We start from the raw sequence: 15,554 nt of genomic DNA, 5'->3' as shown, positions 1-15,554 counted from the left end.
TCCGGGGTAAGTGTGATATACCAAATAAAAGTTAGCGATCTCCCCTTTAAATTGGTGTATGTTCTTTTTTGAACAAAGTCCGTTCCTGGCCTCCAGGCTGGAAGTAGATAACTTGCAGCTTAATTTTCTGGCGACCGAAGCGAAAAACGGTTGATAATTTCAGTAAAATTTGATTTTTTATGACTTTGTGTCACCCTGTGATTTTAGGAATTTTTGTGTTATCGAAAGTTAGCGACGTCGCTAATTTCGCGCAATTGATTACTCGATTTTTTTTTTATTCAGTAAAAGTGGACTTCGATTTTTTACACAAAAAGTCGATTAATCGAAAGTCGACTTTTATAGGCAGTTTATACGACACATCATGATCGTAGTCATCGTGTGTACGTGTTGGTTACAGCTTTTGCCAAAAACGGTACATCGATTGATTTCTTTTCTTTGATTTTCCATACTTACCTTCGCTTTTTATAACTTTATCATGGACAGAATGTGTTTTTTAATATGTTTTGTATGTTTTTCAATATCTGTCATAAAAGGATTACACATTTCTGTGTAAACAGTAATGGAATACCAATCATCGAAGAAATCAAACGATTTTTTCAGCCAAGACTGATGGCTATGTGTACATGTGACGCATACACCCTTATGGGGACATGGCACATCATGATGCGTGGTCATTGCAATAGCATTGGTGAAAATAAGGGTGTATGCGTCACATGTACGCATTACCATCAGTCATGGCTGAAAAAATTTAAATCATTTGATTTTTCGTCGATGATTGGAGTCTATTGATTACCGCTTGCACAACAATATGTAATCATTACACGTCGTTCTGTCTTTAGTTGTTAAAACAGATGAAAAGTATGGAAATTTAAATAAAATCAAAGAAAATAAAAAATCAATGTGCCGTTTTTGACAAAAGCTGTAACCAACAAGTACATACAACGAGTACGATTATGATGTGCCGTATAAACTGCCTATTATTTTCACCAAACTATTACAATGACCACGCGTCATGCATGATGTGCTAAGTAAAGTCCCCATAAGACGGACGCTCAAAGAAAAAAGCAATAATCTTTGAACAACACAAGTTAAATATTGAACCATGCATTGAAACAAAGCAACTATTTACGCAAGTTTTTGAGTGTTTTTGTTTTGTGTGTCGAGTGTGTGCAGCCCATGAAAAGGAGGAGGAAACTTAAATCCTATTAAAGATACTACAAAGAAAAATGTTGTAATTCGAAAGGCGAAATACAAGTTTATAGCCAGCAAGACCACCACCATTCCAGCCATTCACCTGGGGACTCAGCAAACTTCAAGTAAGGACATTCGCTGTTAGTAATATGACCTTGACATTCGCACAGGAACAACAATTTATTGGTTTTGTTTCTATATTCTAAGGTCAACCCATTTGCCGTCGTTTTGTTTTGACAGAAGCCGTACAAAATATAATCCCGCAGAGTGCTAGTGAGGCGGGTAGTTTGGCAATCATCGAAACCGGCAAACTTCCAGCTCAAAAACAAAAATAATTCATATGTCCTCTCTGTTGTGGTGGTTGTGGGAAACTTCTTCAAGATTGTGTTCGATTGGAATCTTTGGACACGGCCCCCATCCTCCACGGCTGCCGCAGCAGGAAGCGTTGTTCCAAGACCAGCTGCCAGTTGTGCTGGACGTAGCTGGTTTGGATTCGGTTTCACACCTCAACAATTATTGACATTGAGCAAGTATTTGAAGCAATTGTGTCGGGCTTACGGAAATAGTTCGGCCCATGAAATGTCCTCCTCTACGGAGGACGAAACGCAGGAAAATGTGGACGTACATGTACCGATTAAAATTAATACACAACAGTCTTCGGGTATGGGAAATGCATCGGATAGCGATGATTATAACGATGTGGCGGGAGCTTTGGTAGATGTGGAGGGATTTTGTTATGCTGACTATCGTATAGAACAATATGCCCATAGTGTTTTGGATTTCAGTTCACAGTATGGCATCGATTTAAGCATCTCATACACAGCGCCCAATATTACGGGCAGACCTTCAAAGTATCCCGATTATGGAGATTTTCCTCAAACATTTGCTATGGTAAGTTGTGCCCAGAAAACTTATCAGGCTTTAGTTTAGTTTATTTTTTTTAGCGCACCTATGGCATTTGGTGGGATAAAGCTCCCTCCCACCTCAAGGAAATTCATCCCCAAAGTTTACCCGCCGTACACTCCGAAGATTTTATAGTGCTCTATTTCGAAGACTATGTAATACCGGAAGAAATCGCAATTTTTGAGACATTTAATCCGGGTGCTATTGTACGCATTTGGGCGTACACCATTACAAAGGCTTGGGTATGTCTATGGGATGATGCTGAATTCTATAAAAGACCTGCGTATACAGCGAATAAAGCAAGGCGATTCTCACCACTACTGAAAAAAATACACCTACCTACAAAGTAAGTTAATAAATTAATCAAATTAATATTTCAAGTCCCTTATATGAATTTACCTATACATACATGGTATTTTTTTTTTCTCGCAATAGAACTATAAGACTGGAATTCAACCATCAACGTCTTCATTATTATACTGAAATAGATGCAGTTTTGTTAGGTGGACGAAAATTCAATATGAGCAATTTGCAGAACTTGTTGGACTTTCAAGAGCGGCAGCGCAAAGGTGAGTTGTTACGAGGGTTGCCTATTAAATATCGGGACTAGAGAACACAAAAACAAATAATAATCATCGAAAATCGCTTTATTGTTTTCAAAATATTTCCGATGAAGATCTATACACTTTTGCATGCGTTTGAACCAATTGTGGAAGCACTTTTTCCACTCTGATTGAGGTATTTCCAAAACATGCATTCTGAAGCGCTTGATGGTTCTTCAGGTATACGGGAATAAAAACAAGTCATTCGGTGACAAGTCAGGACTATACGGCGGGTGGTACTATGTCACGTAAAACTTCTCTCCAAAGAGGTGTCGCACTGCGGCACGCCGTTCGGACTCGGCTATAAAAAGGAGGCCCCTTATCATTGAGCTTAAAAACTTGAATCGGACTGCACTCATTGATATGTGAGAAGTTTGTCCCTGTTCCTTAGTGGAATGTTCATGGGCAAAATTTGTTTTTTGTTGAGCCAATGTGTGAGAGCTCGCATTGTCGTGGTGAAGAGTGATCCGTCTTCGGCGGTTGGTTTTCCTGATTTCTTTTCAAGACAACTGGCAAACAAATGGTTCTATACCACTCAAAATTGACTGTTCTGCGTTGTTCTAGTGGTACGATTGCGACATGTCCAGTTTTTCCGAAAAAACTGGCTTGGAAGTGCTTCGTGCGCGAGCTTCTTTTGTTGGATTTGGCTCATCTTGGAACACCCAAGATGATGACTGCTGTTTACATACGTCACGATGTCATACACGTGTTTCGACGCACGTATTTTTGGAGCATTTTTTTTACCAATCGACACGAGCCTTTTTTTTTTTTTGACCGATTGAAAAATTGTGTGGGATCTAACGCGAACAAATTTGTTTGACGATCAAATGTCCATGCAATATTAAATGAATGATGGTACCCCTAATGCCCAAGATTGTCTCAATCTCACGATAGGTCACATGACGATCCTGCAATATCAGTTGGCGCACACCATCAGTGGTTTTTTGGAACAATAACTGATTTTCGACGACCTTCACGAAATTCGCCTTGGTGTGAACTACGACCTCGGTTGAATTCACCATACCATCGATAAACACTGGTCCTTGTGGAGCTTCATCGCCGAAAATTAAATTAAGTTCAGCGATGCACTGTTGTTGAGATTTTTCTTACGAAAAAATGCTTTTGAGATTCCATTGCAGGATATTGTCCGGCTTTGGACCATTGTTAAATGCTTTCTATTAAAAAGACAATTTTATTCAAAACATTTAAAAGTCAGCAAAAGTGTGTTGTTGCTAGAAGCATTTGTTTGCACTTTCTTCTTTCGGTCTTAAAATCTTATTGAGATTCCTTTGCAGGATATTGTCCGGATTTGCAGGATTTTGTCGGCTTTAGACCATTGTTTAATGTTTTCTATTCAAAGAATAGTATAGCAAAAAACATTAAAGTCAGCAAAAAAAAGTTGAATTTTTTTTAATTACAAATTAATTAAAATTTTTTTAAAAGAAAATCGTTGAAATTTTGTGTTGGGAAAACATGTCATTAAAGTTTTAAGTTTGCAAAAAATTTCTTTAAACTAAAACCTTTGAAAAAAAAATTGGAAAAATGTTAGTAAAATCTTGTCTTTATGTAGATTTTCGACCAAAATCCCTACATTTTTTAAGAGTCGTAGAGGAAATTTTAAGAAGATCAGTTGGTAAATGCGCTCGCAAAGGCTCTAAAAGTGAAAATCGGGTGACTTATACACATGGGAGTTGTATATAAATCTGAACCGATTTCTATGAAATGCACTAGTGATCGAAAGGGCCATAGAGAAACCTTCATACCTAATTTCGCGAGGATCGGCTGACGAATGACGATATTATTGCAGTATCAGTCCAAATCGGACGATCATATATATGGGAGATATCCAAATCAGAACCATTTTTTCCCAATTTCAATAGGCCAAAAAATATGACAATTAAATTTTTACACAAATTAACATGGACAGAAAGACAGACAGACAAAGGCACAGAAATATGCCTGCATTAAATTTGTACACAAATTGACATGGACAGACAGACGGACATAGCTAAATCGAATCAGAACGTGATTTTGAGTCGATCGGTACGCTTGTTAAGGGGTCTATCTCTCTTTCTTGTGGTGTAGGGTATAAAAATATTAAAAACTTGTACCCGTTTTTCGAACAAGCTGAGTTTTCGAACAGTTTGAAAGTCCAAAGCGTTTTTGAAAATTGTGGGAATTTGACCCTTGTCCAATTTTTAGAAAAAAATCCCCTTTTCAAAGATTTTCGACGGTCAGTCTGGACATCAATAACATGACATAGTAATGACCAATCAGTATCCCTATCAGAAGCTGCTTGATCATGCTTCCACAGACCTAAGTTAAGCCAAGGCACTATTCGAAAAACTTGTTACCTGAGTGATATACGATACTAAACACCAGTCACGAGACTCTTTAGACTAAAGCTGAGTATGTACCTCTAGTGATATTTTCTGTTTCAGCCAAGACATTTATACCGCCACTGAAAAATAGTTGTATAGAATACATGATGGCGACAAACATCGATTTATAATTGGCCGTATTTTAATCTACTAATAAACAACATATTGGTGTAATTAATCGTTTTTAATTTCGCCAGAGGTGAATACTGCGCTTAACCAGAAACTCTTGACTAATGAGAAACCCACGAACAAAACATATTTTCCCTGAATGAGACTAAGATCGTTGTTGATCTCCTTCTTGCAGTTGTAACAGTTTGTTGTGTTTTATCTTCCGTCAGCTTAATTCTGTTGAGGATCCAGATCCAGGAACTCTGCGACTAAGATGGGGTGCGTCCAGAGGGTCTAAGTCGAGTGGGTCTGGCTGGGCAGTTAAACAGGTGACGTGTGTCGTGTGGTCCTTGATAACAATCGGGACGTACATCCTGCAAGTTGGCATCAATCCTTGCCCTGTAGGAATTGAGGCGGCTGCTTCTGCCGGATTGTAATTGAGCCAGAACTACTCTGGTTTGCCGGAGGAGGTCAATTTCTTCAGGTGCAATGACCACAATCACCCGCTAGCTGTTTACCGCATCTGCTACTGTGTTTGCATGAATGTTGTTTAGACCCGAATGTTGTCTAGAGGTTCTCTCGCGGGTAGAATCTTCGTCTCCTAATGGAGGTAGTCCACATGAGAACTGAGGAGACAGCCCGTCGCAGTTCGAAGGACGGCATTTTGACAGGTGGTCGGACTCATGTCACCGTCGACCATCACATTCATCTCAGTATTCCCCTCACGTGTATTTGTTGTGAAAAATGTGGCTAAAGATTTGGTGGCAGATATCTTCAAATCTCTTGCTGACAAATAAGTGGCAAGTACGTTGAGATAAAAATTCGTTAGCAACCACACATATAATTCGCGACCCAGCGTTTCAGGTCTGGCTGGAGGAACGTATTGGCGATGCCCTCAAATAGTTTGACATGGCCGACCATGTGGAATGCCTACGTTAGGTCCAGTACCACGAGGACCGTCCTATTACAAGGCGTGGCCAGATTGAAGCCACGGCAAATGTGTGCGATGATGACATGCAAAACAGTTGTTGTTCTATGCAGTCTTCGAGATCCATGCTGATGCTCGGCGAATGGGAATTCTCCAACGAGACTCGGAAGGAGTAGTGCCTCAAGCGTCTTGGCTACTGGTGAGAGAAGGGAGATCGGTCTGTACGACTCCCCCATACTCGGGTCCTTTCCCGGCTTCAGTAGCGGGATCGTTCTGCCCATCTTCCAGACATCGGAAAATATAAAACTGTTAATGACTGGTTGAGGACAGCTGTGAGGTACTCAACTCCCAGTTGATCCAGATCCTTCAGCATCAGTGTAGAGATTCCGTCGGGGCCCAACGCCTTGGATGATTTGGCGCGCCGGATAACATTCGTAATTTCGCCCACTGTTAATTGTGATGGCTATGCTTCGTCTTGGAGACCACTGATACGACAAATGGCTTTTCTCAAAGGTTGAACAACCTTGCTCATCTCTTCGGATCAGTCACTGTTACGTCGCCAAAAGTAACTGAGGGCCTGTCATCCCGTCTACCGGGGTTCGTGAGTGACTTAACAGTAGACCACAGCTTGCCTAAACCGGTGCCTAAGTTACATTGCTCCCAGTATTCCAGCCACAATTTCCGCCTATGTTCGTTGACTACCCTATTTATTTCCAGATTCAGCTCGCTTATTCTGAGGTACGTGGTGTCAATACAACGAATCTCATCGCGCTCGTTTACGAGTATTCGACCGCTAGTATAAAGCGAGTGGCTGCTGCGTTAATGATGTCTCGAAATTTCCTCTCGGCAACTAGCGCTTTTGAGTTCACTGAAGCGGCGATTGGTGAACTCTCTGAAGCCGATCCAGTAAGCCTTCTTCTGTTCGACAAACGCTCAGAGGTTATGAAGTCGGATGGTCGGTCGATGGTGAGAATGATAGAGAGGTGGTCTGATCCTAAGGAATAGACGGTTTGCCAGGATACTTCACTCAGGGAATGCAATGAAAATATCTTCTCGTAATCCTAGTGGGGCATCCTCATTCACCGTGCAAAATGTGGTTACCTCTCCCTGCCATGAAACGTGATGCGTATTAAAGATTCCTAGAACCAGACGATTAGCCCTCTTATGTCGGGCTTGTAAGCTTGGCCATTAACTGGGTCACAACTACCAACCGGTGGTATGTACGCGTTGTATACCTCTATCTCGGCAGTACCGAACCTAACTGCTATCCCCAAAGACTCCATTTAGGGGTCACTTGTGACAGGCGCAGGCGAGATGGGTCTGTACTGCAGGGAATGGTGTATCGCAAAATCCAATTCCCCATCTCCATTCCTTAAGCGATCCTTACGTAGCACGTGACAACTGTACGGGCTGCAGGTATTGATCAGTTTTGTCTCCTGGATCGCTGCAACCACTATGTTCTTCCGACACATAAAATTCATTATGTATCGATCTTGCCCCGCTTACCAATGCAATTCAATTGCAAGATAAATACACTTCCCGGCAACATTGGGGCTGGGTGCTGTTGTAGCGTATATTGCTGCACGGGAGAGGTCGGAGGTCACATAGTCCAACGACGAGAACGCAGAAGGCGACGACGACGACGATCAATCCCATGGCAGCTGGTTGTACGTACCGGATTGACCCGATGAAGTCCTTCATCGGCAATGGCTGCCGCCTCAGTGTGCAACACACTGCTACAACAACAACAACAACGACGACGATTGTGACTCACTGCTGTCTATGTCCGCACAGCACCTTGCAACATATTCAGTATGACTATACTCCCGTAGTGACGTAAGGCCAGAGCAAGATCGGAAATGTAACCACTCCATGAACCGGTTACACTAACACCGACCGATGATGGGGGCGGATCTTGCAAACAGGAACCAGGGTCCGGGGTTTTTTCTTTTAAATTCCGGCATGGACAAGAAGCGTGTGGAGAAGGCATACCGCGATGTGGCTCTTCCATGACGAAAAAAAGGACGAACACGTAAACTGAGGTAGCAGCCCTTGCCGTTGAGGATTCCATTGGGCCAATCCGGTGAGAACAACCGGCTGCAATAAGATCGTCGCAAGTAGCAGTGTACGGTACAGAAATTCATTGTTTGGTGGTTTACATTACATGCTCGGTCATATTGTGGAACCGCTGAGACGTTGAAATTTCATGTACCTCGTTTTTCATTATACAATTAAGCATGCATCAATATTTAAACCTCCTAATCTTTCTCAATTAGACCATTCACATATAAGGTCAAAAAAGGTAGAACGAGGGTTCCTCATGTTTTAAGAAGACGGGTTGGCTTATATCCCTTTGTTTTATTTGTCCCGAGAAAAAAGTGTCATGAAACAGGAAATGAAATAAGGATACGAAAGCCTACAAAATTCAATTGTTATATTCAGGGAGATACGAAAGTCTATGTATGGTTTAAAATTTTGCTAAGGATATAGTTTTGTATAATGAGAGATTCGTAAGGAAACAAAATTTGGGTTAAATTTGTAAAATATATGGCATTTTTATAAGACTTCATTTCTTCTATTGTGTCTTTTTAGGTTCCATCCTATGCAAATTGCAAAATATGAAGTTTCGTCCAGTGTGTCAAGACAATTACCAGACGCGTCTGCAACATTTTTTAGATCACGATCTGAATAAATTCATGTCAGCCGTTTCAGATGTACAAATTAAGCAGATCAACAACAATGACAGCACTAGAGTTTCGCATGTCGGCTTAAAAGATATGCCGGTAATTACAATGAAAATACGACTTCAGAATTCTACACCAAATTTTCTTTGAACGTTTAACACCGGTATTCACAAAACTTAATACATCTTTATAGTAGATTTACTTTACAGTTCTATAAAGCAAATCTGGCAAATGAGCGCACTTTACGCTACGCTACATTAAGTTTTGTGAATATGGTCATAAGCTGGTAAAAGGGATCTCAAATTTTTTAGATGAAACCGTCCTCAACCCATTTTGCTTTTTAATAATCTCTGTGATTCCAGACTGCGAACCACAGTTATAAAACTAAATCTTAGATTCTTAAGTTTTCATAGATTGTAACATCATGCAACTACATAAATGTTTCAATATTAATTTTCCTATTTTTATTACAGTTTGATATTGTGTTAAAAATCTTTAGCTACCTGGATTTGATTTCATTATTTCGTGTGGGCCAGGTGTCGCGCTTCTTCTATGATGTCTCCAATCATCCACTGTTATACAGTGAATTGAATTTGAAACCATATTGGCATTTAGCATCGACGGAATTGCTTTCGACATTGGCCAAGAGAGCAACAGTGCTTAAGAAATTGGATATGTCATGGTGTGGCTGTACCATACAAACAGTGTCGCCAACGGAATTCAAAAAGTATGTACAGTTGTCCATAACCAGTTCACAATCTCAAACATGTCTCAATATTTACCACCGTAGATTCATACAACAAAGGGGCGATACATTGACCCATTTACGTTTGAATTCCTCGAAATTCTTGAATTCCAGCTGCATTGAAACCCTGGGTATAGTCTGTGATAATTTAAAAGGTTTGTATAACATTTGACTAAAGTCTCATTGCGACTGATTGATACAAGCGAATGGTGATATTCTTTATACCCTACAGAACTCTCTTTGCGAAATTGCTCTCTGAGCCCGCCTCTGTTAAATTTTAGCTGCTTGGCTAATTTGAAAAATCTCGAACGTTTGGATTTATTTCAAACGGTGATTGAACAGGACCTACTTTTGACCATGTTGGAAAGTAATCCCAAATTAAAACACTTAAATTTAGGTAAGAAGCATTGCGAAGTGTCTTTTCGGTATGTTTAAACGTTACACTTAAATTTTATTATTAATTATACATAGCTTTTTGTAATGTTGCTGTAAATATGGACGATGTGGCTTTACATGTTTCGGAATATAATAAAAATTTGGTCTCCCTGGATATGTGGAAAGCTCATTTTCTCTCAGCGCAGGGAGTGCTGGCCCTATCTAAGTGTCATGATCTCGAAGAAGTGGATTTTGGTTGGTGGTATGTATATATACGTATTTGTTATACCCTCCACCATGGGAGGGAGGTATACTAATTTCGTCATTCTGTTTGTAACACCTCGAAATATGCGTCTAAGACCTTATAAAGTAGATATATTCTTGATCATCCCATGGCAGCCGGTTGTACGTACCGGATTGACCTGATAAAGTCCTTCATCGGCAAGGGCTGCCGCCTCAGTGTACAACACACTGCTACAACAACAACAACATCACCATGACATTTTAAGTCGATCTAGCTATGTCCGTCCGTCCGTCTGTCTGCCGAACGCAAGCTAATTTTCTAAGGATTAAAGCTAGACGCTTGAAATTTTGTAGGTCGGTTGGGATTATAAATGGGCCAATTTGGTCTATGTTTTGATATAGCTGCCATATAAACCGATCTTGGGTCTTGACTTCTTGAGCCTCTAGAGGGCGCAATTTTTGTCCGATTTGACTGAAATTTTGCACGTGATGTTTTGGTATCACTTCCAACTAAGTATGGTTTAAATCGGTTACTAACCTGATATAGCTGTCATATAAACCCATCCTGAATCTTGAGTTCTTCAGCTTCTTCAGAGAGCGCTATTCTTATCCGACTGGTTGTAATTTTGCATGCGGTGTTTTGGTATCACTTCCAACATCTGTGCTGAGTATAATTCAAATCGCTTCATCACTTGGTATAGCTGTCATATAAACCGATCTTGGATCTTGACTTCTTGAGCCGCTAGAGGGCGCAATTCTCGTTCGATTTGGCTGAAATTTTGCGTGAGAAGTTTTGTTATGACTTCCAACAACAGTGCTTAGTATGGCGCAAATCGGTACATAACCTGATATAGCTGCCATATAAACCGATCTGGGATCTTGAATTCTTAAGCCTCTAGAAGGCGCAATTCTTATCCGATTTTGTACAACGGCTTCTCCCATGACCTTCAACATACGTGTCCCATATGGTCTGAATCGATCTATAGCTTGATACAGCTCCCATATAAACCCATCTCCCGATTTTGCTTCTTGAGCCCCTACAAGGCGCAATTCTTATCCGAATGGACTTAAATGTTACACAATGACTTCTACAATGTTCAGCATTGAATTCATTTATGGTCCGAATCGGACAATAACTTGATATAGCTCCAATAGCACAATAGATCTTATTCAATATTCTTTGTTTGCCTAAAAAGAGATGCCGCGCATTGAACTCGACAAATGCTATCCATGGTGGAGGGTACATAAAATTCGGCCCGGCCAAACTTGGCACTCTGTTACGTGTTTTAAAGTTAATATTGTAAATGAATTTTTTATTTTGGTTATTTTTCTTTTCCAGCTTACGAGAGGCAACCTTGGGTGACAGCTTGAAAGAGTTTCTTATGAAATGCCCCAAACTTAAAAAGTTATTTTTGGCCGCTGTGCGTGGCCTAACCGATCGTGATTTAGAGGATATTGCCAATTTGTGTCCGAATTTGGAACAATTAGATCTAATGGGTGTTTTGGGTATATCCAAAGAAAGATATCAAGAGTATGTCAAATAGACCATCTTCTGATAAAACACAATTTCATATCATATCTATTTTTTTATGTTGTTAATTTTTAGCATTCTTCAAAAATGTAAAAAACTTGAATTGATGGATTTAAGCTTTTGCGATAACATCATGGATTATGAGGTAAATTTATTTGTTCATTTACAAACCCAAGTGTATGAATTTAATTTTTTGTTTTTGCTTTTTTTTAGGTGGCTATGTGGTCTCATAACTTTAAAGTAAATATCAAATGCTGTCATGTACCTAACGAAATTAGATAAGTTTTTATGGAGTATTCTTAAAGGAACCTATAGTCAAATTTTTAAGAGTAACAAATCCAAGAAAAGCCTTTAATGCATAATTTGTAGTTACTATAAAAAGACAAACTGTTAATGTGTGTAGATAGTAAATAAAAAATTAAAACTGTAAGTGTGTTCGTATAGTCCAAAAATTTGCACAAATTGTTACTCGAAATTGTTCGCGTACTTTTTTGGCCAGCGGAAGAGGACGGAAGAATGCGTAAGAGCGAGCTAAATTTTGAGATATTCGAAATTGAGAGCGTACAAATATCTGCTGGAGATTTTTTTTCCAGCAGAAATTTGGAACAGCTGTTTTATGAAATCCAGCTGTTAAATTAAATACAAATTTTTGCTGGTAAAGTACGCGAATAGATCTTATAAGTGCTAATTTATTTGAACTTCATAATGAACCTTAAATAGGCATGGCTCATGGTACAATTAAGAGGTAGCGTCATTAGAACAACAACAAAAATCTACCCCAACGAAACTACCTTGAGTGACAAATGCCGTAAATTGAAATGACAAAGTTGTATTTTAGAAATAAACTTTCATTTTACAACTTATCTTCTTCAAATGTATTTTATATATGTATTTTCATCATTATAACACTTTTTGTTGCTTATGTGTGGAATATCGGATCTAAGAGAACACATTTTTTAGATTTTGTACTCAGCTGTTCGCATGATTTCACCTTATAAGTGCATCCTGGGCATGGCTGGTATTTTATCCAACATTCCGTTGAGAAAAGAGAGAAGCTTCTTGTTTAGTTTTTGGAATTATCCGTTTGTAGGCAGACACCAAAGCACAGTACGATATACTGTTGAGGTAACCCTTATTAGATTAGGTTAGGTATGAGGGGCAGTCCTTTACAGGCTCACTTAAACAATTTTAAGTCCATTGTGATACCACAGTAGCGACAGACCAAGGTTTCTGGCGGGAATCGAACCCACGACTCCTGCACTGGTAATCCATAGCACGCTACCAACTCGGCTACCGGGGCGCCCTCGTAACCCTTATTGCTGCACTTGAATGTGGCATCAGCAAGCAGCGTACCAATCTGGCAACGCATATAAGTGATGCGCGGTAAAGGCAGTGCTTACTAGAGGTGTGCACATAAGTTGTGAGTTGTCGTATCACGCATGAATCACGTGATTCGTGAGTGAGATCTAAATCAAATTACGTGATAGTGCGTGGATTGAATTAAAATTCTTCTAAAAATAGAAAATTGCAAATTTTGCCCATGAACATTCCACTAAGGAACAGGGGCAAACTTCTCACATATCAATTAGTGCAGTCCGATTCAAGTTTTAAGCTCAATGATAATGGGGCTCCTTTTTATAGCCGTATAGTCCGTACGGCGTGCCGCAGTGCGACACCTCTTTGGAGAGAAGTTTTACATGGCATAGTACCTCACAAATGTTGCCAGCATTAAGAGGGAAAAGCCACAGCTGAAAAAATGAAAAGAGCAAATAAGTGGTTGTGCAGATGTGAAAGAGCTTGTACATTAATATACGTACTTTAAAATACCGCATGATTTGAGACACTTGGAAAAAATATTCGTTTCATGGAAAATATATTTTCAACCGTGAGTTGTGAGTCTCTCGTGACTTCTGAGTATCTCGTGAGTGTCTTGTGAGTGATGATTTTTCTCGTGAGCCGTGGTGTCTCGTGAGTCTTGAATCGAGCGTGAGTAAAATTTTTATCTCTTGAGCGTACATGAGTCAATTTTTACGATTTTTTTCGTATGCAGATTAGATGTTTTATATGGAAGCTATAACAGGTCATAAACCGATTAAGACCATTTTTTTTATTTATATACTTGGTTTTACGTACAACAAGACAAGGTGGCCGCATTTCTACAACAAAGCATCAAATGTCAAAATTTGTAAACAAGGCGAATTAAATTCGATTCGACATTAAATATTTTCGCAAATTTGCTTTGACCAGTCAGAGCAAGAAGAAGGCGTATTTAATAAGGTGGCCGCATCGGCACAGCCGATGGAACTTTTGGATCGATTATTGATGACAACCTTAGTTCAATTGCGTTGTCTGTAGACAAATTACAAATTAAGGCATTACGGATAGCAACTTTCAACTGAAGTTGCCAGTGTCAGTCCCAAAAAATCAGATTTATCGGCAACCACTTTTTTAACAACTCCAAATTGTTAATTTGTTTGTGTTGGTTAAAATCCACACAAACTAATAGTAATTCTTGATGTTAAATAAAATGGAGGCAAACCCAAATGCAGCCCGGGTTTTTATAAGGCGAATTCAAAAATGAAAAATATAAACTTCGAAATAAATATATTTGAAATTGATTTTTGTCTTTGCTGCTGTTATGGTTCTTAAATTTAGGTTATATAATGTTAAGTGTCTGACAAACTCAATCGCTATCAACTTCACTCAGGGAACTTAGGTTCATTGTGTCGCCCCCGAAAAAGATTCAAAAAGCGCTATAGAACGCAGAGAAAATTTACAGCAGTACAATGCCAGGAGGCCACCGTAGCGCAGAGGTTAGCATGTCCGCCTATGACGCTGAACGCCTGCAACATTTGTGAGGTATTATACCATGTAAAGCTTCTCTCCAAAGAGGTGTCGCATTGCGGCACGCCGTTCGGACTCGGCTATAAAAAGGAGGCCCCTTATCATTGAGCTGAAAAACTTGAATCGGACTGCACTCATTGATATGTGAGAAGTTTGCCCCTGTTCCTTAATGGAATGTTCATGGGCAAAATTTGCATTTTTACAATGTCAGACAGTAGAATGAAGAAGATAAGAAGCCAACATGCATGACAAGAATAAGGACCAAGCGGGCTGGAAAAGTTCCCTCCAATCTGCCATTTCAAGCCCCAATTGTAGTCCAGAATAGCGAAAGGACTATGAGCGTGAAAATAATTTAGATAGGAAAAAAGGTATTCGTTTAGCCATAATACTGCGCCTAACCCCACAATTTCAGGACAGTGTCACAATAGATGCTTAACCACCTATAACTCCCCCCTCATCCCCAAAAAGCATGCGTATGTCCGCCACCTGCCCAGCGCGACGTAAAAGTCCTGACATTACAATGGCTTTTAAGGACCCCTATCAGTAGTGAAAGCGGTAGCTCCAAAACAACTAGAAGTGTTTTCCTGAACACACCAAGTTACCTGATAATGGTAAATAGCGGAAATGATCTAAAAATCACAAATATTCAAAAGCCTCAAAAAAGGGGTACAAAACCCGTCCTTGTGGTGATTGAGCTCTAATCACTATATTCCCATTTGAGCCTTTTGCTAGTAGTACACTAGTTATTCCGCCTATTAAAAAAGTATGAACTTATTTGAGGACTAAAGGTACTCAAATAAATTGGTCTATTTTTAGAACAAACAGCAATGCCTTTTGCTCCCGTTGGTGCTCCTGTTTTTGCTTACTCCTGGAAAGTAATTATGAACTTGAGTTTCCTCTAACTCTTGTCTTTGGGTTGCACCCACACCCATCATATCGTTCATGTGTAGAGGATTGAGTTCATAAAAAGAGCATCTCGACATAGAGTATTGAGCCCATAAAATAAGCATTTTTCATCC

General features: G+C 39.7%; 1 protein-coding gene across 2 annotated transcripts; it reads left to right on the top strand.

Annotated features, from left to right (window-relative positions):
• Nucleotides 1-1,063: 1,063 nt before the first annotated feature.
• Nucleotides 1,064-12,554, top strand: LOC106088034 (F-box/LRR-repeat protein 4). Of its 2 annotated transcripts, none has more exons than XM_013253319.2 (12): nucleotides 1,064-1,316; nucleotides 1,399-2,082; nucleotides 2,136-2,440; nucleotides 2,530-2,663; nucleotides 8,706-8,896; nucleotides 9,271-9,524; nucleotides 9,588-9,697; nucleotides 9,775-9,939; nucleotides 10,014-10,179; nucleotides 11,500-11,691; nucleotides 11,767-11,836; nucleotides 11,905-12,554. In XM_013253319.2, the coding sequence occupies exons 2-12, from the start codon at nucleotides 1,771-1,773 to the stop codon at nucleotides 11,971-11,973; spliced, it is 1,968 nt and encodes a 655-aa protein (XP_013108773.2). In that variant the 5' UTR covers nucleotides 1,064-1,316; nucleotides 1,399-1,770; the 3' UTR covers nucleotides 11,974-12,554. The 2 variants fall into 2 exon arrangements, with proteins under 2 accessions (XP_013108773.2, XP_013108774.2); XM_013253320.2 differs by having other exon boundaries at nucleotides 1,064-1,331.
• Nucleotides 12,555-15,554: the final 3,000 nt, after the last annotated feature.

Source organism: Stomoxys calcitrans, chromosome 4, assembly GCF_963082655.1.
Source record: "Stomoxys calcitrans chromosome 4, idStoCalc2.1, whole genome shotgun sequence".
NCBI lineage: Eukaryota > Metazoa > Arthropoda > Insecta > Diptera > Muscidae > Stomoxys > Stomoxys calcitrans.
Note: the sequence above shows the minus strand (reverse complement) of the source record. Positions and strands in the feature narration are given on the sequence as shown.